The 26,271-nt window shown below is 39.4% G+C and overlaps 1 protein-coding gene across 8 annotated transcripts in view; it reads left to right on the top strand.

The window, feature by feature from the left end:
- RAPGEF4 (Rap guanine nucleotide exchange factor 4) overlaps nucleotides 1-26,271 on the top strand; it is a 289,302-nt gene that overhangs the window by 173,803 nt on the left and 89,228 nt on the right. For 6 of the 8 annotated variants that reach the window (XM_060621675.3, XM_060621679.3, XM_060621680.3 and 3 more), the window contains 2 exons: nucleotides 25,748-25,801; nucleotides 26,109-26,215. In XM_060621675.3, the coding sequence (XP_060477658.1) occupies nucleotides 25,748-25,801; nucleotides 26,109-26,215 (161 nt within the window). The remainder of the gene's footprint in view (nucleotides 1-25,747; nucleotides 25,802-26,108; nucleotides 26,216-26,271) is intronic. The other 2 variants (XM_060621676.3, XM_060621683.2) reach the window with 1 other exon arrangement.

Genomic DNA, 26,271 nt, shown 5'->3' with positions numbered 1-26,271 from the left:
AATATTCTGTAGTCATTCTCTTTACCTTTAAGTAAAATTACGTGGAAGGTAGATGATTGATAGATGCACATATACACATACGTACATATATAAATACATACATATGTATGTATGCGTATATTTAGCTATTTTCATTCTTTAAAATTTCCAGAAAATGAAATTGTAAAACTACCTTTTCTAATATGATGTCATTGTTCATAATTCTAGTTGCCAGTTTTTATAAATGTTTAAATTCTGTTCACTTCAACTTAGTTTTATTTTTTTATTTTCCCTCAAAGAATGACTCAGAAATACCCACAGAATGTGCCATCTGTTTTCTTGAAAATCTTTAACAAGCATGTAGTGATCAATCCCAAGCCCCATGTGGGGCTATGAAAATAAATAAAGCATGGTCCCCTCCTTCAGGGAGTTAGAGCCAGTGTGAACACATAAGTACATAAGTACAAGTCATGGGACCTGTGGTCGGGAGAGCATGGCATGAGGACATGAGCTTAGGAGCTCTTCAGGCTTGAGTTACGGTCACAACTCTGCCACATACTAACCGTGTGAAGGTGCACAGGTCAGTTACTTCTCTGTTTCCATCTACAGGGGAAATAATAGAAGTGTCTTACCCCAGGGGGCTTCCAGAAGGATTAATGAAATGATTTATTCCAAGTGGTTAGCCAGTGCTGGCGCCCGGTATGCACTTTTAGGAGACTCATGGGAGACACATTCTGTGCAGTTCTTGGGGAGAGGGGGAGGGGTTCAGAGCAGGCTTCACAGAAGAAGAAATGCCTGTGTCCACTCTTGATGGAAAGTAGATGTTACTCAGGTGGAAGGGAAAGAATATTCCAGGCCAAGAGCATTGCATAAATAAAGGAACAGAGATCCAGAATTTTCTCTTTCGAGGCTAATGTCATCAGATCTAAAATAAAAACTTTCCATTATTTTAAACACTGTACTTTGTAGTATCCCTTTCAAAGTCATCAAGACCTGGTTTCCAAGCTCCAGGTATTTCAGGGTCCCAAGCAAATATACTTTTATCCCTAAAACTTGGTCTATTTTAAAAGTGTGAATGGGATTCACTTTGAATTTCCCCCTAGTTGTACTTCCCAATAAAAATGACAGATCTAGATTGCTAATATCTTTGGAACCTATTGTTCACTCTAATCTCCAACTCCTTTTCTTCTGTAATTGCCCAGGCAGTGCTCCCTTATTTCTGTGGTTCTCCTTTGCTTCTCCCCAAGCCCCCACCCCTGCCCTCCACACACCCTTCTTTGGAATGAATCACTCTGAAATGTTGCCTATTGAATTTTGTCCTTTAACTTTTTAATTTGTCAAGGTCACTTTAAATTTTATTCCACTTCTCCTAAGGGCCAGCCACCCCCACCCAATTGGGTATCATTGTCAAATTTAGTAAGAATGCTTTTGAGCATTAATAAGCATGTTAAATCCAGCAGCATTCAGCAAAGGATCTAATCTTGTGGAATTTAATTTGTTTGTGCTAATTTATTTGCATATGTGATAAAATTATCCCATCCAGACATGAAAAAACTACTTAGGAAAACATACCATGGAAATACTGGGTAAAACAAGTGCGAAGTCACTAAATTCATGTCTGTGATGCTTTTCACTCACTTGTAACATGAGGGAAAAGGAGGGTGATAATTTTCTATCCCAGAAGACATGAATATGACTGAATTAATACCTGTTCATTGTTATAGTCTGTGTCCCCAGAAATGCATCAGTTTCTGTCCTTGACGCTTAACAGGGGCGACACTAAACAAGTAAGTTACTCACTTCCCTGAGCTACAGTTTTTTCATCAACAAAATGGCGATCCCTTACCTATCACAGTAAAAGGATTATTGGGAGATCAAATAAGATAAGGCATGGGAAAATTCCAAAACTCTGTACCGCTCAAATTTAGAACTTATTAAACCTCCCTGGTGCTTAATTCTAAACAAGATCACACCCCTGTCTGTAGCCTCAGCCCCAGGCCATCTCTCCAACCTGGATAGGGGAATCACTGAGGTTGGCCAGTGGGTTCGATTTAAGTGGAGATTGGTTCTGGGGAAGCCATATAGAGGTTCTCTTGAATCCTGTTAGGACTTGGTCCAGTTCTCTGTTCTAGGAAGACTGCAGGATGCCAAATGGAAAGTCGTTCATCTTAATGTCCAGTAATTTGGCTCAGCCAGGAAAATGAAAAATTCCCATGTCATACCAAGTGCTCACTCAGTGCTGTAATTTGATAGTCCAGTTCCAAACAAAGTGAGGAAACCACACCCAGAGTTGACTACAAAGATGGACCAGGATAGAATAAGAACCGGAACATGAAGATAAGCTGGAGAAGGGGCCTGGCTTGTTTGGGGGCACAGCAGAACATTATGGATGTTTTCACGGCAGTCTACCCTGGACCTTCTAGTTTTAGGGTATGTGAGATTTTTAAATATATGTTTAACCAATTCTCCTAAAAGTGTCAAAGCATTGCAATGTACAACCGCCTACTAAAAGAATTTGTAACATAAATGCAAAAATAGCTATGTCATTCCACAAGAAATTCTTTTAAGTGACTGAAACAGGTAATAGTGGGCCTTCCCGCCCCACTCCTTCCTTTATGGTTTCTATTTTCTTTCTTTGATGTGTGGTTTATTCAGAAAAACACTTGGGCTCCCTCTGGTGGCCATCCCCGTGTTTCTGCATGTCTAATCTTAAAGCTGAAGTTTCAGTTACATGGCACGAAATGCTTGCATGAAAGTGGAAGTGGAAATATTAATAGTAAATGTTATTTTCTTTTGTAAAATACCTACTACTTGGAAACTTTCAAATTAGTCAGAATATCCATCTCATTCATTCCTCTATTTATGTCTTCTAATCTAATATGTTGATATTTGACTTTCCTGAAAGAAGGGGTATCTGGTTTGCAAGTCCATAGAAAGATACTGAGTTCCAATCTTGTAAATCAAACAGATTTTCCCAAGAAGTGATTCTATGAATCAGCAAATTTTTATAGAATGTTTACTGTGTATTATACCAGAGTTAGGCATTACGAGAAACAATTTGCTAGTCACCATTTTTAAAAACTGTAAACACACTCTTCTTTAACGATTAGCAATATTATGTTATTTCTTTTCCTCCTTTAAATCATGTTCCTGCTCTATTTCCCCCACAGAATTTTATCGTAATGTATTTTTTCCAGAACAAATCACCTTTTAATGGTGTCAATGCGTTAGTTAACATACAGAGTCAACAGCAAAAACAAAGGCTCAAACATAACAGTGTCTTAAAATAGAAGATAATTTTTCTTCATGTTAACTGTTCAAATGTAACCTGTCCAGGGTTAAATGGCACCTCCATGTTGTGATGCATTTTTGATTGAAAGTTTCTTCTTGATTACCCTTTTATACTTTCATGTATCAAAAAGAAGTATGTAAATTTTAAATCTTTCTTATGACTATAGCTGTCTGTGAAAATTTTTCTTCTGGCCTGAGTTATGACAGTAGTAGTACACAACTGTCAAAGTAAAATAAATATTTTATAGATTTTTATAAACAATTAGTAAATATTAAAGTAAATTATTATTGGAAATGCTTCATTGAATGCCTTGGATGCTTTCTAAAAATGAATTCGTTATATATCTGCAATGGGTTTAACATCACTTCTGTTCTTCTTCTTAGATATTATATGGGTAAGTGCTGGGAAATCTCATTCACACAAACCAGCAGATGAGAAGGAAATAGTTTTAAATAGCAAGGTCACTGAATTCTTTGACTCCTAGGCAGCTAGTGTGGTACCTCCTGGAGAGAGAGTGACGATGGTGTGCTTGCAGGAGAGGTGTGGGAAGTGTTGCATTCTGGATGGATTTGAAAATAAGAGTGATGGATTAAATGTGAGGTGAGAGAGTAGAAGAGGAGTTAAAGACGACTTCAGGGTTTGGGCCCTGACCACATGGAAGTATGCAGTTGCCAACAACTATAAAAGGGAAAGCTGAGGACTAGGGGAGTTTGGAGACCTGGTTTGAAGGTCACTGTACTAGAAAGCATCCAGAAATATAATTAGGCTTTTGTACTCTCCCTCTGTCCAGCCAATAGTTAATGATAATAAACATCAGAGAGTGAAAATGAGATTAAATGTTGGGTATTTATACTAAGTAGCATATGCCTGGGGCATGAATAAAATTAGAATGTGTCTGAAAAAAATAAAAATAATGAGACAAAAATCAGCAAGGATTTTATTAAGTTCATCCCCCCCCCCCCCACATTACATTTTGTAGATTTTAAGATAATTTATGTTTGTAAGTAAACTCTGTATACAACTGCAGATATCACCTTTCAAATTAATAAAAGGTTGATTTATGGAATATATCAAGTACAAATAGTAAATGAATCAAGCTAACAAAGCGTTGCTCAATAGACATCCTCAGGGACCTAATTTAATGAATAGGTAGAGGGATGGTTTTTGTAACTGAGCCCACAAATTATTTCTATATGAATCAGTGATTTTAAATGGCTATGGCCTGCTTGAAACAATTTGCTTTCTTAATTAGCTTATAATCATTCTCTTTTATAGTTTCTTATACTACTAAATGGGCTAATAACCCCCTTTTTTAAAATAAATTAATTTTTCCAGCCTAGCCACAAACTTCCAATTAATAAAGTTTGAAGGAAAGAAATAATTCCACAATAGGATGAAAAGTGATCACATTTTATGTAATCCTTTTAAAATCAACTAACATTTATTAAGTGCCTACTATGTGCCATGCAGGCACATGCTCTGGCTCTAGAGATGTCAAGTCCAATAAAACTAATTCTTGACTTCAAAGAGCAAACAGCCTAACAGCCTAAACAGCTTAGGAGGGAAGTAGGTAAACAGATAATTATATCAGAATGCTACTGACAGAGATTGGAGTTAAGTGCTAACGTCATCTGTGCATTGTAAGAGCCATGTCACTTGAACGCAAAGGATTTCCAAGAAAATGTTTTATTATTCACCCCCTGACATTCTCCCTCTTCATAAGAATGCAGTTACTAAGTTACTGTATAACTCCAGACTACATAAATTACAGGTGACAGAAATCCATATCAGGCCTCCTCAAAAGCAAACAAGAGGGGAAGTTGAAGACTCACATCCCCAGTCCACAGGAAGAGCAGGTGTGGAGCTGGCCCTCTGCTAACAGAAGCCAAAGCCTCTACTTCTTTCTACTTCTCTGCAAGCCTGTAAACATGGCCACCACCAGTCCCTGGTTCTTCCCCAGCAACTACAGTTAGAAAACCTTGGGGAAAGACACTGACTGAGATCCAGTGTGCATAGGGTGGCCCCTTCATTCCAACTCTAAGCCAGTGTGGGTGAGATACCACTGTGGGCTCAGGGCTGAAGATGGGGAGAAAGTCTGTGCCCTAATGAAGGGGGAACAGGAAATAGTACCTGTTCACTCCTTCTCCTCAGGGAGGCACATTTAGCTGACTGCTAAAAAATCAGTCCCCTTCCTTTGGTGTACTCAGATAACATCATAATGCAATCAATATCTCATTTAGGGTTAGTCTTCATCTCTTGTTTATGAAGAAATAGGACAGAAGACTTATGAGAATAATGTTGACATCACATTTTGCAATAGCTTTGATTGCAATACGCATTGTGCTTTAGAAATTCCATGCATTCCATTCAGTAGGAATCATAATCTCTTTTTCACTGTCTTAACATGTATGATGTGGAAATTAACAAGATTTGATCTTGTTAAATCTTTTGAGCTACTTAGATGTGGGTTCTGAACCAGTAGATGACATAAGCAATCCTATTTGTCCTAGAATATTATAGGAATTCTTCTTTTTTACCTATTTGATTTTAAGTCTTTAAACCCAATGAGCTAAATTTACATTCAGATGAATCATTGAAGCTTATATTGTGTGCCCAAAAGGAAATGTTTATGCGAAGAGTCTCAAATGAAGTCTAGTGAGACAGTGAATTTTTTAAATAATGGTTTATCTCTTACGGATCATAAATGTAATAATGCTTATGGTGAATATTTGGAAACATAAAAGTATTTTTAAAAATCTCTCATAGATGCCACCACCCAGAGTTCTGTGTGTTTCTGTTTTTAACATATAGAAACAAATACACATATAGAAACAAAATTTAGTTCATACTGCATGTATAGTTTAATATTCCACTTTTTTCAATCAAGTTTTTTAAAATACTTTTTTATTATTTAATATTATCTCAGCCATATCTTGTCAAGGCTAGGTTTTTCACACAGTCCCCTTCCTGTTTCTGGGATTATTTTTGGTCACCTCGCTGTTGTTCTTCCTTCATTTTTGATGTTCTAAGATTCCCTGTGGTATTATTTCCCTTCTGTCTGAAGAACTTCCTTTAGAAATTCTTGTAGAACAGGTCTGCTGGATATGAATTCTACTGAATTTTCCTTCATCTGAAAATGTCTCTATTTTACCTTAATTCCTAAAGGATATTTTCACTGGACAGAGAATTATGGGTTGGAAGTTTTTCATGTTTCAGCGTTGTTTTTATGAACCAATTTGCTACATTATCATTAGCTGAAGACCATTGTTTACAGATCTCCTTTGTTTTTATGTGGTATCCTTTTTCTGTTCCACTATCCCATCCACAGATATTGATACTTTACATTTAGTGATCACGTCTCCTTAGGCTCTTTTTTGGCTACTACAGTTTCGCAGACTTTCCTTGCTTTGATGACTTTGACAGACTTGAGGATAGTGATCAGGCATTTTAGAGAATGTTCCTCATTTGTGATTTGTCTGATATTTTTTTTCAAGATTAGACTCAGATTATGGGTTTTGGGGGAAAGACCACAAAGTTAGAGTCCACTTTCATCACATCACATTAAGAATACATACTATCAATATGATTTACCATTGACTATGATTACCTAGCTAAGGTAGTATTTTGAAACTTTCTCAACCGTAAAGTCACTCTTCCCTCACCCCTCTTTCCATACTGAACTCTTTGGAAGGTGGTCACTATGCATAGCTCACACTGTAGTATAAGGAGTCAACATTGACATTATGTCAACAATTCAAGCATGCTATGCCAGCCTCTGTTCACGCGTGTAATTTAAAATGTTTTAGCAGCCACATTTTCAAAAGTAAAAATAGGTGAAATTAGTTTTAATGATATATTTTGTTTAGCCCAAGGTACTTGAAAGATTCCCTTTTCAACATGTAACCAATGTAAAACATTATTACCAAAATATTTTACACTCCTTTTCTTGTATCTACTCTTCAAACTTAAGCAAGTACTGCACACTCACACCTGAATCCAGACTGGTCACATTTCAAGGGCTCAGTGGTCACAGGGAGGAGCAGCTAGAAGCTCTGGAAGCAGCTAATAGAGGGCCTGGCACATCTTCCTGAGATTGAAGGTGAGGAAGTCAGGAAAAGGGAAGAGAATGCAGGTTAAAGGCAGAGGGAACAGATTGCACAAAACCTCCAGAACGGAAGAGTTTGGTGTTTTTGAGGGACTGGAAAACATTCTGAGCCATTGGAGCAAGGGGGAGAATGGTGGAAATGAGGCTGGAGAGGTAGGCAAGGGGTGAAATTAGGAAGAGGCTTTTAGACAGCATTGGGAAGTCTGGATTTGTTTCAAGAAGAAAGGGGAACCGTTGAAGGGTTTTAAATAGAAAAGGACGTGATCAAGATTGGCTCTTTTTAAAAATCGCCGTTACATGGGGCGCCTGGGTGGCGCAGTCGGTTAAGCGTCCGACTTCAGCCAGGTCACGATCTCGCGGTCTGTGAGTTCGAGCCCCGCGTCAGGCTCTGGGCTGATGGTTCGGAGCCTGGAGCCTGTTTCCGATTCTGTGTCTCCCTCTCTCTCTGCCCCTCCCCCGTTCATGCTATGTCTCTCTCTGTCCCAAAAATAAATAAAAAACGTTGAAAAAAAAAAATTAAAAAAAAAATCGCCGTTACTTCACAAGGAAGGTGGCCAAGGGCATTTTCTGCAGCAGGCAGTATAGGGTAGTGGCTAACCAGAGGGTTCATGTGCCAGAGTTGCCACCTGCCAGCCATATGACCCTGAGTCTCAGTTTCATTATCTGTGAAATGGGAATGATAAGAGTACCTTCTTTAAGGATCGTTGTGAGTATTCAGTAAGATAATTCACATGACTGACTTATTTCACCCATAATACTCTCTAGCTCCATCCATGTGTTGCAATAAGCAAGATTTCCTAAGTCAGTCAGAGAAAGACAAATGCCATATGATTTCACTCATATGTGGGATTTAACAAACTAAACAAATGAGCAAAGGGGGAAAAAGAGAGAGAGAGACCAAGAAACAGACTCTTAACTATAGAGAAAAAACTGAGGGGTACCAGGGGGGACGTGGATAGGGGGATTGGTAAAAACTTAAAAAACTTACTATTATAGGGGCGCCTGGGTGTCTCAGTCGGTTAGGCGGCCGACTTCGGCTCAGGTCATGATCTTGCGGTCCACGAGTTCGAGCCCCACGTTGGGCTCTGTGCTGACAGCTCAGAGCCTGGAGCCTGTTTCGGATTCTGTGTCTCCCTCTCTCTGACCCTCCCCCATTCGTGCTCTGTCTCTCTCTGTCTCAAAAATAAATAAACGTTAAAAAAAAAAAAGAAAAGAGAAAAAACCTTACTATTATATATTATATGACCTCCCCACCACCACCAAAAAGATAATTCACGTGAAACACTTAGCACATAGCACTCAATAAATATTTGTTCTTATTCTCCCCTTAGATTGGAATAGTCTCTTACAGGATGAATCCACAAACCTTCCTTCTTCCTCTTCTTTTCTGTATTCCTATTCTGGAAGGCCCTAAGCAGTTGAGATGAGAAAAGAATGGAACCCTATCCCACAACCCCAAATCAGATAAGAAAACCACTTTCATGATCTTCCCTTCACCCCGGTTTATGATTACATTTATATCCTGAGACCAGTTTTCATATGAATTATATAGTCTCAGAGTTTGCTCTGTGTCTTTCTAAAGATTCCCATGGGCTCCTTATTTTTTTTTTTTTAAATTTTAATGTTTATTTATTTATTCTTGAGAGAGAGAGAGAGAGAGAATGAGATCAGGGGAGGAGTGGAAAGAGAAGGAGACAGAATCCCAAGCAGGCTCCACAATGTTGGCACAGAGCCAAATATAGGGCTTGAACCCACGACCTATGAGATCATGACCTGATCTGAAACCGAGCTGGACACTTAACCGACTGAGCCACCCAGGTACCCCTCATGGGCTTCTTCTTTAAAAATATTCTAAGATCACTGAGGTTTAAACTCCTAATGATAGAAGTAGTTTTCAAACTGGCTATCTAAGTAAGAAAAAGCAATGATATTACCAACTAATAACTAACAGATCAATAATTTATGGCGTTTTCAGGCATACTGAACCACCCAGGGCATTTTACTTACAAAGTTTTGAAATAAGATAATTTAGTACAAAATTAAATCACATGGAGATTGTTTCCCTCACTTCTAGCTAAGACATGTGAACAGCTGAGGCTGTCCCCTCTCTCCGTCCCTCCCTCCTTCCTTCCCTCCTTCCCTCCCTCCTTTCTTCCTTCCCTCCCTCCTTCCTTCCCTCCTTCCCTCCCTCCCTCCCTCTTTTCTTCCTTCCCTCCCTCCTTCCTTCCCTCCTTCCCTCCCTCCCTCCCTCCTTTCTTCCTTCCCTCCCTCCTTCCCTCCCTCCTTCCTTCCTTCCCTCCTTACCTCCCTCCCTCCTTTCTTCCTTCCCTCCCTCCCTCCTTCCCTCCTTCCTTCCTTCCTTCCTTCCTTCCCTCCTTCCCTCCCTCCTTCCCTTCCTTCCTTCCTTCCTTCCTTCCCTCCTTCCCTTTCTTCCTTCCTTCCTTCCCTCCCTCCTTCCTGCCTTCCTTCCTTCCTTCCCTCCCTCCTTCCATCCCTCCCTCCCTCCCTCCCTCCCTCCTTCCTTTCTTCCTTCCCTCCCTCCTTCCTTCCCTCCTTCCCTCCTCCCTCCTTTCTTCCTTCCCTCCCTCCTTCCCTCCCTCCCTCCCTCCTTCCTTTTTTCCTTCCCTCCCTCCTTTCTTCCTTCCCTCCCTCCCTCCCTGCTCCTTCCTTCCTTCCTTCCTTCCTTCCTTCCTTCCTTCCTCCCTTCCAGTAATGGAGTCCTCTCTTACTGTCTTGGGTGGGTGCCCAGAGCATGTCTGTGTTCCCCTTACAGCCAGTCATGACTACCTTCCCACATTAGACGGTTCTGTTTCATAGCTGCAAAATAACCCTTCCAGAATCTGGAGCCTCATGTACTGGCGGCAGATGGGAATGAGACACTTGGTGTTTTCTCTAGAAACAGCCTGTAAATCAGCGAATCTTTTAATCATTAACCCCAGTCTGGCTGAAAGCTTTAATCAAGGGGCTTCAATAGCTTTGCTGTAAATGCACCGGAACATTTCACCTTCCAAGAGACCCTGTGAAAATAAGTCCACAGAGGGAGCTGTAATCCTCATCTTACTTAAAAAGAAAAAAAAAAATCATGTCCACAGTTTAAGTTTCTAGTCAATAAAAGAACAATAACATTTGATTCCTTCTCATTGTACTCACAGATGTTTCAAGTATTTCTAAAGCCTTTCAAATTACTTTGAATAAAAAGCTGCCGACCCTGAGGTAGAAATGCCAGGTTTCTAAAGTATGATTAAGGCTCCATAAGCTTATTATTTCTCCAGTAATAGTAAGGCTTTAAAATTTGGGTTTCTTCTTCTTCTATATACTCCAGAAAATTAGAAAAATACAGAAAGGGAGAGGAAGAAAACTATGAGTGTAATCAAATTTTATTTCATAGATCACGTTTCATATATCACTCGACTTATTTCTTTGGCCTTTTAAGGTACACAGTTTGCGTATCTCATTGACACCATCATCTGCACTAGTGCAACTTGATGATTAAAAGAGACAAAGAAAGAAGACTGTGTTTAGGGGCCCTGGTGTAGAAGCCAGCTGTGAAATGAACTGGTATCTTAAGGTAACATATATGCTTTCCTGCCTTGTTTTCATACTTTGTATGATACGCTCTCTCGGACTTTGATATTTTTTGTTTCGATGAGCTTTGTAAAGGCTCAAAAGGTTTCTTGAAAACATTAACAGGTGTTTGCTATTCCAGGAATTTTATATAACGTAAATCAAATGCTACTATCAGGTTCCGGAGCCCGTACAGGTTATCGAAATCATTTGTGTGTTCCTGTCCTGTATGGATACTAAAATTGTGCTTATTATTATAGCTTTAACCTACTGGGTGGCCTGAGACAGAAAAAGAAAGTCTTTTAAAATTTCCAATCAATACAGACAAATACACCTACATGCAGAAGATTGTATAAAAGTCCATTTAGTGGATGGTTTTCAATTCATGGACAAAGAAGTCTGTTTTTTCATGGTAATTATTTTACCTTTCCCAATTGGGAGTTACTATGCTATTAAAATAATGGCTTCGGGCATTTTGCAAAGCATGCATTTGAAAGCTAGGAAAACGTATTTGTGTTTTCCTGTTGGAAAGTTTTATCTTAATTAATTTGTTCCACATTAATATTTATTAGTTTTAATACAGAAACCAATGGCTATATTCACTTCTCTAGGACAATCTGCTTTCTAGAACTTCCTTGATCTAAAGGAAATACAAGGTCAACTTGAAATTAATGTTTCTCTCTTCCAACCTGAAACACCTTACTTTAGATTTGAACTGAGGAGAAATGTTACTCCCAGGAAGGAAGAAGCAAAAAGAAAATAGTCCATAAATTGATTGCTAACAGCCAATAAACTTAATCTTTCCATATCCAACCCTGAAGAGCAAAACTGGAACTTGAGAAATGAAAAGAGGAAAAATTCTTTCCATTCTTTTCATACCACTGCCAGGGGAAAGCTCCAGAGATTTCTCCATGTATTAAATAAATATTTAATGAATAATCTCTATGAACAAAGCACCACAGGGATTCCAAGATAACAAGGACACATTTTTTTTTGTTATTTACTTATTTATTAACATTTTTTTAGAGAGAGAGGACATGCAGGCACACAAGTGCTAAGGGGAGGGACAGAGAGAGACAGAATCCCAAGCAGCCTCTGTGTCCAGCACAGAGCCCGAGCCCAGCGCAGGGCTCGATCTCAAGACCCTGAGACCATGACCTGAGCTGAAATCAAGAGTTAGAGGCTTAACCAACTGAGCCATGCAGGCACACCACAATTTTTTAGTTTAAGGAGCTCGTGCTGTACTTGGAGAAATAGGTATGTGCATAACCGTGGCACGAGCCATGAGATATTTGTAGTCATGGAGACTGAAGAAATGCAGAAGGGCCCAAAGGTCAACTCGGACACAATTGATGTCTATAGAAAATATATTCCATAGATTCCCTAAAAATCAAGAAATTTAGGAATACTTACACCTGATCCCTAATCTCCCCAGATGGCCATTTAAACTGTTTCATCTAACAGCATTGATTATGAAACTTCAAAGCACAGAGAATGAGAAAAATCACCTGTAGTGGGCTGATATTTTTTAAGTGGTTTCTGTGCCGTGCCCAATTGTGTCAGAGTGTGTCTCTAATTAGGCTGATCTCATTTTTAAACATTTTGTAATCCAAATCTCGCATTATAACCAAACAGCATAATTTACCAGAATAATCCCCTTTGGATTCCTATGAGTCACATTAGCATAGTACAGAGGACATTCTCAAATATCCATTGAATAAGTTGATATTTTCACAGTTTTACTCAAAATAGAATTATAGAACATGGTGGTTCGTTATGTTATATGTTATTATATGTGTGTTAACTATGTTACATAATTTTAAGGGTTAATTTATACTAAAATGGGTTTGTAAGAATTTTTGTTTGAAAATACTTCCAAATTTTTAAGAGATAGGAAGTTTGGCTTTTTTTCAGGATAGGTAAGATAGATGCAATTTTGATTATATATCATATAAATAGTTTTTACAAGTTTGGCACCACAGTTAAAACACAACTGTGTGACCCAAACTCTGCCAGTCTTTGCAGAATCCATTTCTTTGGGTGAGGGTAGCAGGGGGAAAGGCTGGGTTTTAGGGTGAGCAGCGACAGAGTTTCTGGGATCCATCCTGTACACTTGGTGAGTCTCAGTGATGCCCCCTGGCAGAGGCCATGAGGCTGGGCCAAGGGAAACTGCAGTGTGGTTTGGGCCTTGGTCCTGGCTGGGTCATCACTCAGCCTGTCTCTGTAGCTTTTCCAGAGAGTCTCTGAATGTTTTACTGTCCATTAATACATTCCTTCTCTGCCTCATCCACCTACAATAAGGACAGAGACTGAGATACATAGCAAATTCTGAAACTACTTTATGCCAATGATATTTAGATTCATATTGTGAACACTCCTTCATTTTCGAATACTAATTACATACATATTGAATGCGATTACTTTTCCCCTTAATCCCTGAGGAGGAGAGTATAAGAATTATGCTGGGTTACACCTATGCTTGGAAACCTTATTAAGTGTTTATGTAATGAATTTGGTTGAGATGAATTATTTGTAATTTAGAAGTTTTAAAGTGTGTTATTTGTGAATGTTAAGTATATATTAGTCAAATACTCCTAAAGGCCAAATACATTTCCTTTAATAAATTGTAAGCATTTAATTTTCCTGTAAGGTCCTTGAGTATTTAAAAAAATAAATAAAAATGGTTTGGAAATTATTCCTTTAACTAGAAAACATACTGATTTATTTGGGTCATATAAATGTTGTTAGGGTGATGACCTTATAGTTGCATCAACTAAACCCAATGTTTAGGAAACACTCACACTTTAGTAAGGGATTATGACATTATGGATTCAAAGGGTGCTGCTGGTAGTCCTCTAATTCCTGGATGCTCAAAGTGTGGATCACAGAGTAGTGATCCACAAAATGAAGATCATTTTGCAGAAATGGACAATTTCAGGTCTCGCCCCAGACCAGTAGAATTAAAATCTATATTTTAGTGAGACCCTCATGTGATTCATACAGATATTAAAATTTGAGCAGCACTGATTTTTTTCCTCATGTTATCAGACACAAAACCCAGCCCATTAAAAAGCCAAAAGCTGGGGGGAAACGGCATAACTTAATAGTCCTCTCTATCAGGAAGTTTCTACTCAATTGCAAGTCATTGAACCCGCTTCTTTACAGCACAGTGGCAAAGGAAACAGTGAGTTTCTTCTCACCGCTCCGTCGTATACCTGAACACATAAGGTCCCCTTTACCAACTCCTCGCAAACCCCTCAACTGAACATAAACTGCCCATTGCCAACTCTCACAGAGTTTCCTCTTCACTCACCTACAAACAAAACCTGCTAAAAAGAATGAATCAATGAAGAAATTCTTCCATTCATTCAGTAAATATTTGTTGAGTAGCTGCCAAGAGCCGGGGGTAGAACAGTGAGTAAAACCAAGTTCTTGTCCTTATGGAGCTAACATTTCCATGGAGAATTCAGTTCAGAAACAAGTCTATAAAATGCCAAGTACAATAAGCACTATAGGAAGAGGGACAGAGAGTGCCAGATGTGGGGCAGGGATGCTTGTGTACTGCTGTAGGATGGGCAGAGTATGACAAGATGGCCCAGGCTCATCTTAGACATTCCTTGCCCCTGGAATCAGCCATTTCTCCCAAGAAGCCTTGATTTCAAAACTCAAGATGTTCATTGCTATTGGTTTGGTCATTGATTTGAAGCCTAACATCGATCTCTCTTCCGCAGTGAGAATTCTGGGTTTTCAAGGACACAGGGATGACAGATTTAGATATCTCATAATTTCTTGTGTGCTTTATCCTTCGTCACGCATACAGTAAATTCGGGGTTAACAATGCTACATATCTGTCAATAAATGATTGTTAAATAAGTTATCTATCATATTTGTACAATGGCATTCCCAAAAGTGCATGTGGAAACACCAGAAAAAGGATGAGGTAGCACTTTATGTTCTGATTTGAAATGATCTCTAAGATACATTTAAAAAGCAAGGTTAGGTCAACGTATATTCCTCTTGTGTGGGAGACGAGTAGGGGACAGAATATATATTTATATTGGCTTGTATATGTCAATTCATTTAGCATCTTCAGCACAAGATACTCTTCCAAAATGTGTGATGAACACTATTCTCTTGCCTTTGGATTGTACCCAGCAAGAGCCTGACCCCCTGGCTTCAGGGAAAGTAGAACTTCAAACATAGCGTTTCTATATTCATTCTATTTTAAACTATTAAATAAATGTTAACTTCCAGTATGTACCATGCCCAGATTTAAATTTGAAGTTATAAAAGGAAATGTGAGGGTGTTCTAGTTCTTTGATTAAGAAGCACTAATCCTACAAAAGTTTTGAAAATTGAACACTGTCTCTGAGTCTTACATTCACTTTCTATTTCCCAAAAGTGCTCAACAAACTATTCCCAAATTTGGAATAGGCAGATTCGCAGTGCTTAATTCTGGCTCTGTGGACAGAATTCTTGTAATGGAAGAGAGGGCAAATGATGAATATGAGGCTGAAATTTGTAGAAAGAGAAAGAAAAGGATATTTAATAATCCATAAGTTTATATTTGCATGAAACTCATCGTTGTGAGGGTTGAACATGTCACAATAGACAGTGACTGCTGTGGAATATTACAGTTGGCTTATTTTGCATCTCTTAGCTCCTATTCCTGAAATAAAGATTTACTAGTAATATGTTGCTATTATCATTATATGAATATCTGAGCCTAATCAGGCCAATTCATAAGGGAAAAAAAATGAACGAGTTTCTGTCTGACCTCAAATAGAACAATTCCAACTGATAAAAATGGGTGCCTCTCCAGAAAGTTAGCATCTTATTTTTGCGTCTAAATATCTGGCTTAGGGGTATCTAATAGACATTTAGACACACCTCCTGGAAAGCAAACACTCAAAAGATCCTATATGTGAAAAGAAAGATTAGTAGCTAATTGAGGTTCTCTCCCACAACTAGAAGAAATCAGAAGCAATCTTTATTGTAGATTAGGGCTTGACAGAATCTTTCTAAAAACATGTCATCTTGCTGCATTGCATTAGAATATGCTGGAGAGAAGTTTGAACCATTTGCTAGCACCTGCTAGAGAAGCAGCATTCCCACACCAGAAGCTTCTGGGCAACCTTTTCCTGTAGGCACTTCTTTGTTCCAGTTTCACGGACTCACCAAGCAGCCTTCAGTACACTTTAAGTCTCTTCTGATCTATAAGCCTGACCAAACAGACTACAACCTATGGCTAAAAACTACAGACTTCAGTTCCCACAACTTAAAAGCCACTTTCTAAAAATATGAACTTGTATATTGATTTGGTTGGATTGAGGAGTCTCAACTCAGTGACATGAAATAATCCCCTCTCTCCAATAATTACTCTTAACCACATTGAGTTGAATACTTTCTTTCTCACTGATACATGGCAACCATAAAAATACCTCAGTCTTAATCCATAAATGTTTTTGTTTCTTTGGTCCCTAAAGATATCATTTCAGTTATTATGGATTAGTCATGTCCATTTTTTATATTAAGACCTTATATTTTAGGGCAGTTTAAGGTTCACGGAAAAATTGAGGGGAAGGCACAGAGATTTCCTATATACCCTTTGCCTCCCCCAAAATCAACATAAAATCCTATAAAAGTAGGATAGCCTCCCCCAAAATCAACATCCCCCCTCAGAGGGGTGCATTTGTTACATTGGATGAACCTGCGTTGATACATCATAATCACCCAAAGTCCCTAGCATATATTATAGTTCCCTCTTGATATTGTACATTCTGTGGGTTTGAACCCATAGCTATGTATATATGTATAATGACATATACTCATCGTTATGGTATCATACAAAGTATTTTCACTGATCCTTTTTTTTTTTTTTGTAAGTAATCTCTGTGCCCAGTGTGGGGCTTGTACTCCCAACCTCAAGTTTAAGAGTTGTATGCTCTACAGCCAAGCACCCCTGATCTTTTTAACATGGCCTCCATAATTTTGCCTTTCCAGAATGTCATATAGTTGGAATTATATATCATACAACTTTTTCTTAGTTCACTTTCTGTGTATGTGGACATAAGCTTTCAATTTCTTTGGGTAATCACCAAGGAGCATGATTGCTAGATCACATGGTAAGACTATGTTTAGTTTTGTAAGAAAATGCCAAACTTTCAAAGTGGCTTTCAGAGTCTTTCAAAGTGGCTACACCATTTTGCATTCCCACCAGCAGTGAATGAGAGTTCCTGTTGCTCCACGTCCTTGCTGGCATTTGGTGTTGTCAGTGTTTTGGATTTTGTCCATTCTAATAGGTATATAGTGGTATCTCTGTTGTTTTTATTTGCATTTCCCTGATGACATAAGATTAGGGAACATCTTTTCTTATGCCTGTTTGCTATCTGTATATCTTCTTTAGTGAGGCTTCTGTTAAAGTCTTTGGTACATTTTTAAATCAGGTTGTGTACTTTCTTATGGCTCAGTTTTAAGAGTTCTTTGTCCATTTTGGATAATAGTCCTTTATCAGACATGTCTTTTGCAAATATTTTCTCCCAGTCTGTGGCTTGTTTTCTCGTTCTTAACATTGTCAGAAGTCTTTAATTTTAATGAAATCCAGCTTATTAATTATTTCTTTCATTGATTGTGCCTTTGGTGTTGTGTTCTAAAAAGTCATCACTGTACCCAAGGTCACCTAGGTTTTCTCCGGGGTTGTCTTCTGCGAGGTTTACAGTTTTGCACTTTACATTTAGAGTGGGTGATCCATTTCGAGTTAATTTTTGTGTAGGGTTAAAGGTCTGTATCCACATTTTTTTTTTTTTTTTTTTTTTTTTTTGCATGTGGTTGTCCAGTTGTTCCAGCACGGTTTGTGGAAAAGACTGTCTTTGCTCCTTTGTATTGCCTTTACTCCTTTGTCAAAGATCAATTGAGTATATTTATTTGGATCTATTTCTGAGCTAACTATTCTGTTCCGTTGACCTATTTGTCTATTGCTTACCAATACCACACTGTATTGATTACTGAAGCTTCATCGTAAGTCTTGTGAAATCAGACAGTGTGAGTCCTCCAGCTTTGTTCCTCTTCTTCAATATTGTGTTGGCTATGCTGAGTCTTCTGCCTTCCCACATAAACTTTAAGATCAGTTTGTCAATATATTCCACAAAATAACTTACTGGATTCATTTCTAAAACCTCCAGCTTTTGCTGATGTCTAGTGTCTGAAGAAACATGGCTGGTGGGTTGAGAGGTATGATCTGCCTTCTCCCACATCCACCCCTTTCTGCTCTACCTTCTCTGTTGCTGGTCAGTGGAGGAAAAAGGAAGGAAGACGTTCCTTTCTTGAGTTTCTATCTCTCTGTTTATATTACCCAATCCACTATTTCATATTATCTGCTTTCTTATTAGTATTATTAATGGAATACAATTCCATTGTTAATGTATTAATCATAGTTAATTTAAATTTTCTGCTTGACAATTCTAAAACCTGTGTCATACTTGAGTCTGATTCTGATGCTTACTTTGTCTCTTCAGACTGTTTTTTCCTTGCTTTTAGTATGCCTTTTAATTTTTGGTTGAAAGCCAGATATGATATACTGAGTAATAGGAGCTAAGATAAATAGGTCGTTAGTGTGACTTTTGTGTTAATCAGCCTGGGAGTTGGGCATTGTTTAATGTTTGCCGTAGCTATAGATGCCAAAGTCTTTAAATTCCTCTAGTGCCCTGTTTTTGTCTCTGTTGTGTTTGGGCTTCCCTAAGAAGTCCTCCTTAGATAGAGTCTGCATGTTGCAACTCTTTTGGCTGGGATCCACTGCTTTTATACTGGTATGGTAGGGGCATATAGGGGAAGGGGAATGTCCTGTAATCTTATCATTAAGGCTCAGGCATTTAGTGGGTCTGTGTCCCTGCATTGTGACCTTCCCAGAAGTTTCTTAGCTTCGTTTTCCTCCTTGGGTGAAAGAGAAAAACTAGAGGGGGCTACAATTAGAGAAATGCCCTTCCCCCATGTAAGATAAGGTTCTAGTAAAGTCTTCTCCCTGGACAGTAGGCCTTTGGTATGGAGAATGCTCTGGGTGTATTTCACAGTACACTCTCTTCCCTTCTCCTGCCAGAGCCACTAGGAGATCTTTTTCGGCTCCTCACCAAGAGGACCTGGTCGGGTTCCAGGAGGTAAAACCCACAAAAGTGTAGGGGCCCACCTAAGACTGCCCCCGCCCCCAGGAGTTTCTCACTCTCAAGTCACTTCAGCAATTCATCAGAATTACCACTGTTAAAACATACACTGAGGAATATGAAAAGGTTTTTTTGACCAAAAATTGATTTGAATCTGGCAGCCCCAAACTGGAAGTGGTCAGGAGCACTCCACTGACAGGATTTCAGGGAGATACTTTTATACTCAAAAGATGGAAGCCAAGGGGCGCCTGGGTGGCTCAGTCGGTTAAGCGTCCAACTTCGGCTCAGGTCACGATCTCGCGGTCCGTGAGTTCGAGCCCCGCGTTGGGCTCTGGGCTGATGGCTCGGAGCCTGGAGCCTGCTTTGGATTCTGTGTCTCCCTCTCTCTCTGCCCCTCCCCCATTCATGCTCTGTCTCTCTCTGTCTCAAAAATAAATTAAAAAAACGTTAAAAAAAAAAAAAAAAAAGATGGAAGCCAAGTAAAGAAATTGCTGATTTGCTATGGCTTCAAACCTAGTTGGCCATTTGTGATTGTACAGGCTTAGATTTTAGTTTCCTTAATTAAGCAGGCTGCCATGATGTTAGAGACACAACAGTCTAAAGCTTTCTCATTTAATTAACTGCACACCATTTAAGGGCACCTACCAGTCTGTGGCCTCTGTTCCAGGTGGGCAGATCCCAGGTGTGACCCCAGATTCCCTTGTCTCTCCCAATTCTGGGGTAGTGGTTTGCCCTGTAATCTCAGTCCTCTGATGGGCCCCAGAAAAGCCATTATTTTCACTTTGTTTGGCTCTTTATTGTTGTATGGACAACAGTAGTAACTTTTAATCTTTCTACATGTGGAAGCTGAAACTTGGAATCTATAACCCAATTTTGAACTAAGAACTTTAAGAAAGAAAAAAAAAGGCCTACCCAAGAAACCAAAAAGGTCTATAGATGATTTATTTTTCCATTATTTAACAAGTGGAAAACTTAGGTAGTCATTTCAGAGTGGTGAAATCTGTTTATAAGTCTGACTTAGGCCTTTAATTTCATACCGTTAACCAAAGAGTGCTGACACAAATGACAATTCTCATGAGACATATATTTCTAAGGCCTTAGTTGTATTATTTCAAAATGCCAAGGACTGTAACTCCTAAAAGTATAGCATTTCCACTAAAAAATAGAATATGATTCTCCCCGCTTTCTAGCGATTTCCTCACTTCAAATTGGAAAGGGGAAATTTGAAATCTAGAATGTCGTCGCTTTTGTTTGTTGACTCCTGTTGTCTCCCTAATTGTTTAACCCCCAGAAGTTTTGCCTTCCCATCAGGATCAAGAGCTCATGCAGACCGGGTACTTTATCAGGCTTCTGCTTTAGCTTAGCACGTTGTTCTGCACACAACACCCCTTTAGTAAATACTTGCATTACACTGGATGTAGACTTACAAGACTTTTTCTTGCACTGAGTTGCCAGAGTTCTGCCATGAGCTTTGGGTCCCAGTCTAGCTTGTTATTCTTATCTCTTGGCTTAAAATGTTGTGCCTTGCAAAAGGCTTCTGTGAGCAAACACTCGAGTCAAATGAATTACCCCCTTTCAAAAGGGCCTGAATATGGTTTTTCATAAGACCTATTACCGTGCCTTATACCTCATTATAACCTACTGGGGAGTTATTGTGCATTTTGTAATAGAGGCTAAATTCCTATTTTTCATCACCTGATTAGTATTTCTGAATTGGCTCCGGTGCCAAAAGGAATATTTTCCCTCACTGTTTCTCCTTTTCAGTAGTAATATAAATATAATAAAAAGCAGTAGAATGCATCCCTTCTCCAGAAACAAACAAAAACCAATTACGGTCAATCCTGAGGGAAGTCTTTGGTGGAGAAAGCCAAGAAAAGCCGAGAGAAAGCTGAATGAATACCTCTGCCTTTATCTGTTCTCTCTGCCTAGCTTTTTAGGATCATATTTTCACAGACCAATTTGGATTCTTTCATGCCCAGGTGGGGAAGAAGAATTTTTATCCTCAGCACATGATTGATGTGCTGAAATGTATGCAGTTTAATCAGGGAGGGGTCTGTTCCTTTTCAGGCTTATTTGTGATGTGTGTTTTCTGGCTATAGGACAAAACATTGGGCAGCCCTAGGAAACACACCAAAGAGGCATTAATGAAGCCTCACCCTGCTAGCTCACTGTCCGCCTTCCTTGCCCGTGGTGCAACAGGAAGAATGCCCGGGAGGACGTGGAATCGTGAAAGGGTGACAGGACTGGCATGCGGCAGCCTTGTCCCCACTCTGTGGCCACTGCCACCACCCTGCTGTGCAGGTCCTGGGTCTGCTCGTCCTTAAAGTAGTTCTTGCCCTTCCTGCACTCAGCTGTGTATCACAAGGAGGCCAACTTCTGCAGAGAGTATTTCCCAGGCTCCTCTGGCCACAGCTCTGCTTTTAGGACTGGTTTTCTTACTTGGATCATCTCACTAATACCACCATACTACCTCTTTCTCTCTTCTGTGTAACCTAATCATTTATAAGTGAAATTCTTTTCCTTACTTCTCTGGCCCCTGGTTGGAGGGAGATTGAAAGCAAGAGGGTTCTTGCCTCCCTCTTGGCCCGGGAGGGCGGGCAGCATCTCTAGCAGCACCCCTACAGCTAGGACCTGGGGCCCCCCCTGGGGTTCCAGCTTCTGCCAGGATGCCCAATTCAGTCTCCCGTCCCTCTGTCCCCCACTGGAGGGCTTCCTGCTCTGCTGACATCTGGATTTGGCATCTCTGTTACCCATTTGCCTTTGCAGGTCCTCCACCATCCATAAAGCCAGTTCCCAGCATTAAATGACCCCTGCGAGAAGTATTGAGTGGCTTCATTATCCTGCTTACCCTTTGACTGCTACCCATGTCCTTGGTATATTTGTCTTAGCCCTGGTGGGATAGCTCCTCCTCAATACCAAATGTTCTATCGTAACAAACACGCTTTTTAAAAAGTTAATTCAGACCAAGCATGATGCATCAGTGCTAATGTGTCATCTCAGTGGGTCACAGTGAATACTTATTGCTAAAGATTCTTAAGGTTAACTCTGATACCTGAGAACTTAGAAGGGCTTAGATGCACTTTTCTCAATGGACTTGAAGTAAAGCAGAACATTAACTCATCCATAGGGTGAGCAAAAATGTCTCTCAAAGAAAAATGCAGGTGGTATGGGGTTGTTGTATCTGCAGCATAGATACTGGAGTGGGATAGACCCGGATTCAACCCCCAGCTCCAGGTATTAGCTGAATGAACTCAGTCCCTATATTTCTCTGGCTCTAGTTCTCGATAAAAAATGAGATAACAGATATAAAGGTGCATGTGTAGACAGCGTGTATAAAAAGCCTAACACAGGAAATGCTTAGTCTTGCCCTTAGGGCTGCTTTTCTTGTTTTAATTCTCACCAATATTATTATCCTGCTTTTTTCCCTCCCCCATTTAATCTAATCATTTGTGAAATGACATTCCTTTCCTCATTTCTCTAAGGCACAGCTAAGGTGAAATTCCTAAAAGGAGCTTTACTTTGAAAGCTAAGGGAACCCAAAAAGGAGATAAGCAGATACAAAAGCAATAAAGCCACACTCATAATGGAGGGGTCTCTGAGCAGGCATTGGACAATGATTTTGTTTCTCAGGGACCCGGTCTGCCTGTCACAGATGGCCTCTGTCTCACCACCTATGGCTGCTAGACACCACTGTAGTTCTTACAACATGGATTCTTGCCTAACTGGATATAGTTTCCCTTTCAAAGGCAAATTTTTATTCCCCCAAAATAAAACTTTCCCTGCTTTCACCCTGCATGTGTTCCTTGGAGGTTTTATTTAAATAAAAAGACTGTCCCCTTCTCAAAGCATCCATTCATTGCATTACCCCTAAACCTAAAATCTTTGAGCCAAGGAAGGTTCTGAGAACGCTGCCTTTCAACAGATTAAATAGCCTCTTGGTCCTGGAACTGGTACCAGGATTATGAGGCTGAATGGCAACGTTGCCTACATTTTACCTCTTCAGAAGTTACAAATCAAAGGGACAATTCTGGTTGAAGCCTGATGGTTCCTTTGCTTTCGTAATACTTTCAAAGGAATCAAAAAGTGAACTATCCAGATTAACTGACCTAGGGACCATTTTTAGCATTTTGTTCAAATATAGCCATCTCTGTAGAAACAAATGAAAAGATTCACTCTTCAAATAATGTTTCATTGCACCATCAAAGAATAAATACTCATCGGTAGTCCTCAAGCATGGGCATCTTCTTGACCTCTAGCCCAGCCAGCCTCTCAAATACTACTGCAAAGGAAAGTCAAGTTTTTCCTAGGGAAGAAAAGATCGCCTCAGAAGCTAATCTCACATCCATCTACTCTAGACCACGTATACCTGTACCTCTTCTAAGACAGGAAGAAGAAATGGGTTTCTATTATCTTCAAGAATAACCAGAAGCTTCTACAATTTACATATACAACCAGGCATAGTCCTGGACATATCAACCAACCCATGCAATGTAAAGAGGTGGGACGCATGACTGCTGGGAACTCACAACTCGGAAATAATCAGCATGTTTTAACTGCACACATTTCCAGAGCCCTGATGCATGCTGGTCTGGTGCTTTTGAACATTTTTTCAGGTGACTTGGGATCACACAGCTCTGTCTTCTTTGAGGAAGTAGTACAAACACAGGGCACGGTAGCTCTCCCATCTAGAGGTCTGCCCTAAGGGAATGTGGGCTATTTCCGGGCAAAGTCAGTCTCTGTTTAAAGCTCCTGTTGAATTGGACCACACTGACGTTCCTTGGTCTAGATTCTTTGCTGATTGTAAACATTATGCTGCTTAAATACTATAATATTGCTTGACACCTGTGCTCTAGTGATTTCAAGAGGAACAAAAAAAGTCTCCTTGATGCCAGGGAGGTGATGAAAATGTTTAAGTAAGTCAGTGAGATTTCATTCATTCTAAGTAAATCTGCATCTCACCTATGCTTTTCTTAAAGCTTTCCATTCTGTCCCTCGTTTCCTTAATTCTATTATAATATCCAAAGCAGCAACTCATCTGAAATTTATTGTTGATAAAAAGGAAGGTATATGTTTATACATGCATATTTGTATTTAGGTACATAAAGTATTTTAAATTAATATTGACTTATTTCCTCCATTGGTTGTATTTTTTAAATTAGGACTAGAGGGAAAATCTACCGATTCATTTTCAGTGTAATGGCTTCAGTTTCCAAAAAGTAGAGTTTTCATTATAAAGTATAATAATGTCCGTATTAGTTTTTTGCTTTTTGTTTTTTTACTGCTATAACAAATTACCACAGGGTTAGTGGCTTAAAACAACACAAATTAATAATTTTACAATGCTGTAGGTTAGAAGTCTGAAATGGGTCTCACTGGGCTAACAATGAAGGTGTTGGCAGCCAAGTCCTTCTGGAGGTTCTAGGAGAAAAGCCATATATTGCTTCGCCTTTTCCATCTTCTAGAAGCTGCCTTCCATCCTTGGCTCTTGGTCTCTTCCATCAGCAAAGTCAGCAAAATCAGGCCAAGTCCAACTCACACTGCTGTCTCTGTAGTTCTAATTCTTTCCCCTCCCTCTTCCATCTTTTAAGAGCTCATAGGATCACACTGGGCCCACCAGGAAACACCAGGATAATCTCCCTATTTTGAGCCTTAACTTAACCACATCTACAGAATCCCTTTTGCCATGTAATCTAATATAGTCACAGGTTCTGGAGATAAGGATATGGACATCTTTGGGGGGGGGGGGGAGGCATTATTTCTGCCTATCACAATCTCATAACTAAACCTATCATCATTTGAAACCTTCTGGAAGTGACATAAATAGCATTGTGTTAATGGTCCTACCACCATCTTTAACTGCACATATCTTTCTCTTCCATTTGGAAATGCCATTGCCAGACATCACAGAGAACTAGAGGGAAGGGTTTGGCAGGACTAAGGGACCTACCTGTGTAGCTGTGTAGCAAGTCATTTTCCTGGGATCGCAATTCAGCACCTTCATCTGAAGAATGTGGATAATACTGGCAGCTTAATCTGTATCCTAGAGCTGTTCTTTCAGTCACGGAATCCTGAAAACTGTATACCACTTTGCAAATGACAGAGATGGTGCCCTAGCTGCCCCAGTGGGTCCTCGGAACTTGAGTACATAAAACCACCAAGAAGTATCATTTAGAAATTAAAACTTTTTTTCCAAAAATACAAATTGAGGGAAAAGAATCTTAACTACATGACAGAGGATGAAATTGCTCATTTCCATTCTAATTCAGTACTTTATCCCTATCTCCCGAGATAGGTCATTTTAATCTCCATACATGTTTATCTTGTTTTGCTTTTTCTTCTGCTCTGATGTTTGTTATGCTTTGAGTAGATATTGATTCCCTTCTCATTAAGCCTGCAAACATCTAATCATTCCTATCTGTTTGGTTTTTTTCATTTTTAATAATTTATATTTAAATTTTGGCAAATTGAAGGTCTAATTTTGCCCTTTGAATGCATCTGCATTCAAGTTATTCAGGCAGATTTTATCTCTTGTTTTTTTTTAAATTCTATTTTGAGTTTTATAAAAATGGATGTTTCTTATTATCCCCCAGCCCATAATTTTCTTTAGTGTACTTTTTGTTTAATTTTCTTTTGCCTTAACATTTTATTTTTCAGACACCTCTCATTGAACCTCACGTTCCTCTTCGTCCTGCTAACACCATTACCAAGGTAATGGGATGTAGGTGGGTTGATGAACCTTCAGAGCCAACTTCTTAGGTAACCACTGGAGGCGGCCAGTATGTCAGAGCATCACATCAGGAGACCTCGGGTGCATTTTCTAGACATAACGACTATTCAGTGTGTATCAGTTCTCCAATAAAAGGGACATGTCATACAAGTGAACAATGTAAATATGTGAATGAGTTGTATTTTTCAAGCCAGAGTCAGAAAGTGATTTAAGTATTCATCTGGTTTGTTTTCCTTCTATAAATTCTCCCTCTTCCTCTTTCCCTCCTTTCACCTGATTAAAATGCAGGTTCCTTCAGAGAAGATCCTCAGGGCTGGAAAAATTTTACGAAATGCCATTCTCTCTCGAGCACCTCACATGATAAGAGATAGAAAATACCACCTAAAGACATACAGGTATGTGCAATAATTCTAAAGGCTGTGGCCTCCCTCAGATTCATGTTTAGTGACAT

This window comes from Panthera onca, chromosome C1 (genome assembly GCF_046562875.1).
Source record: "Panthera onca isolate mPanOnc1 chromosome C1, mPanOnc1 haplotype 2, whole genome shotgun sequence".
NCBI lineage: Eukaryota > Metazoa > Chordata > Mammalia > Carnivora > Felidae > Panthera > Panthera onca.
This window is presented reverse-complemented; position numbering and strand designations above follow the sequence as displayed.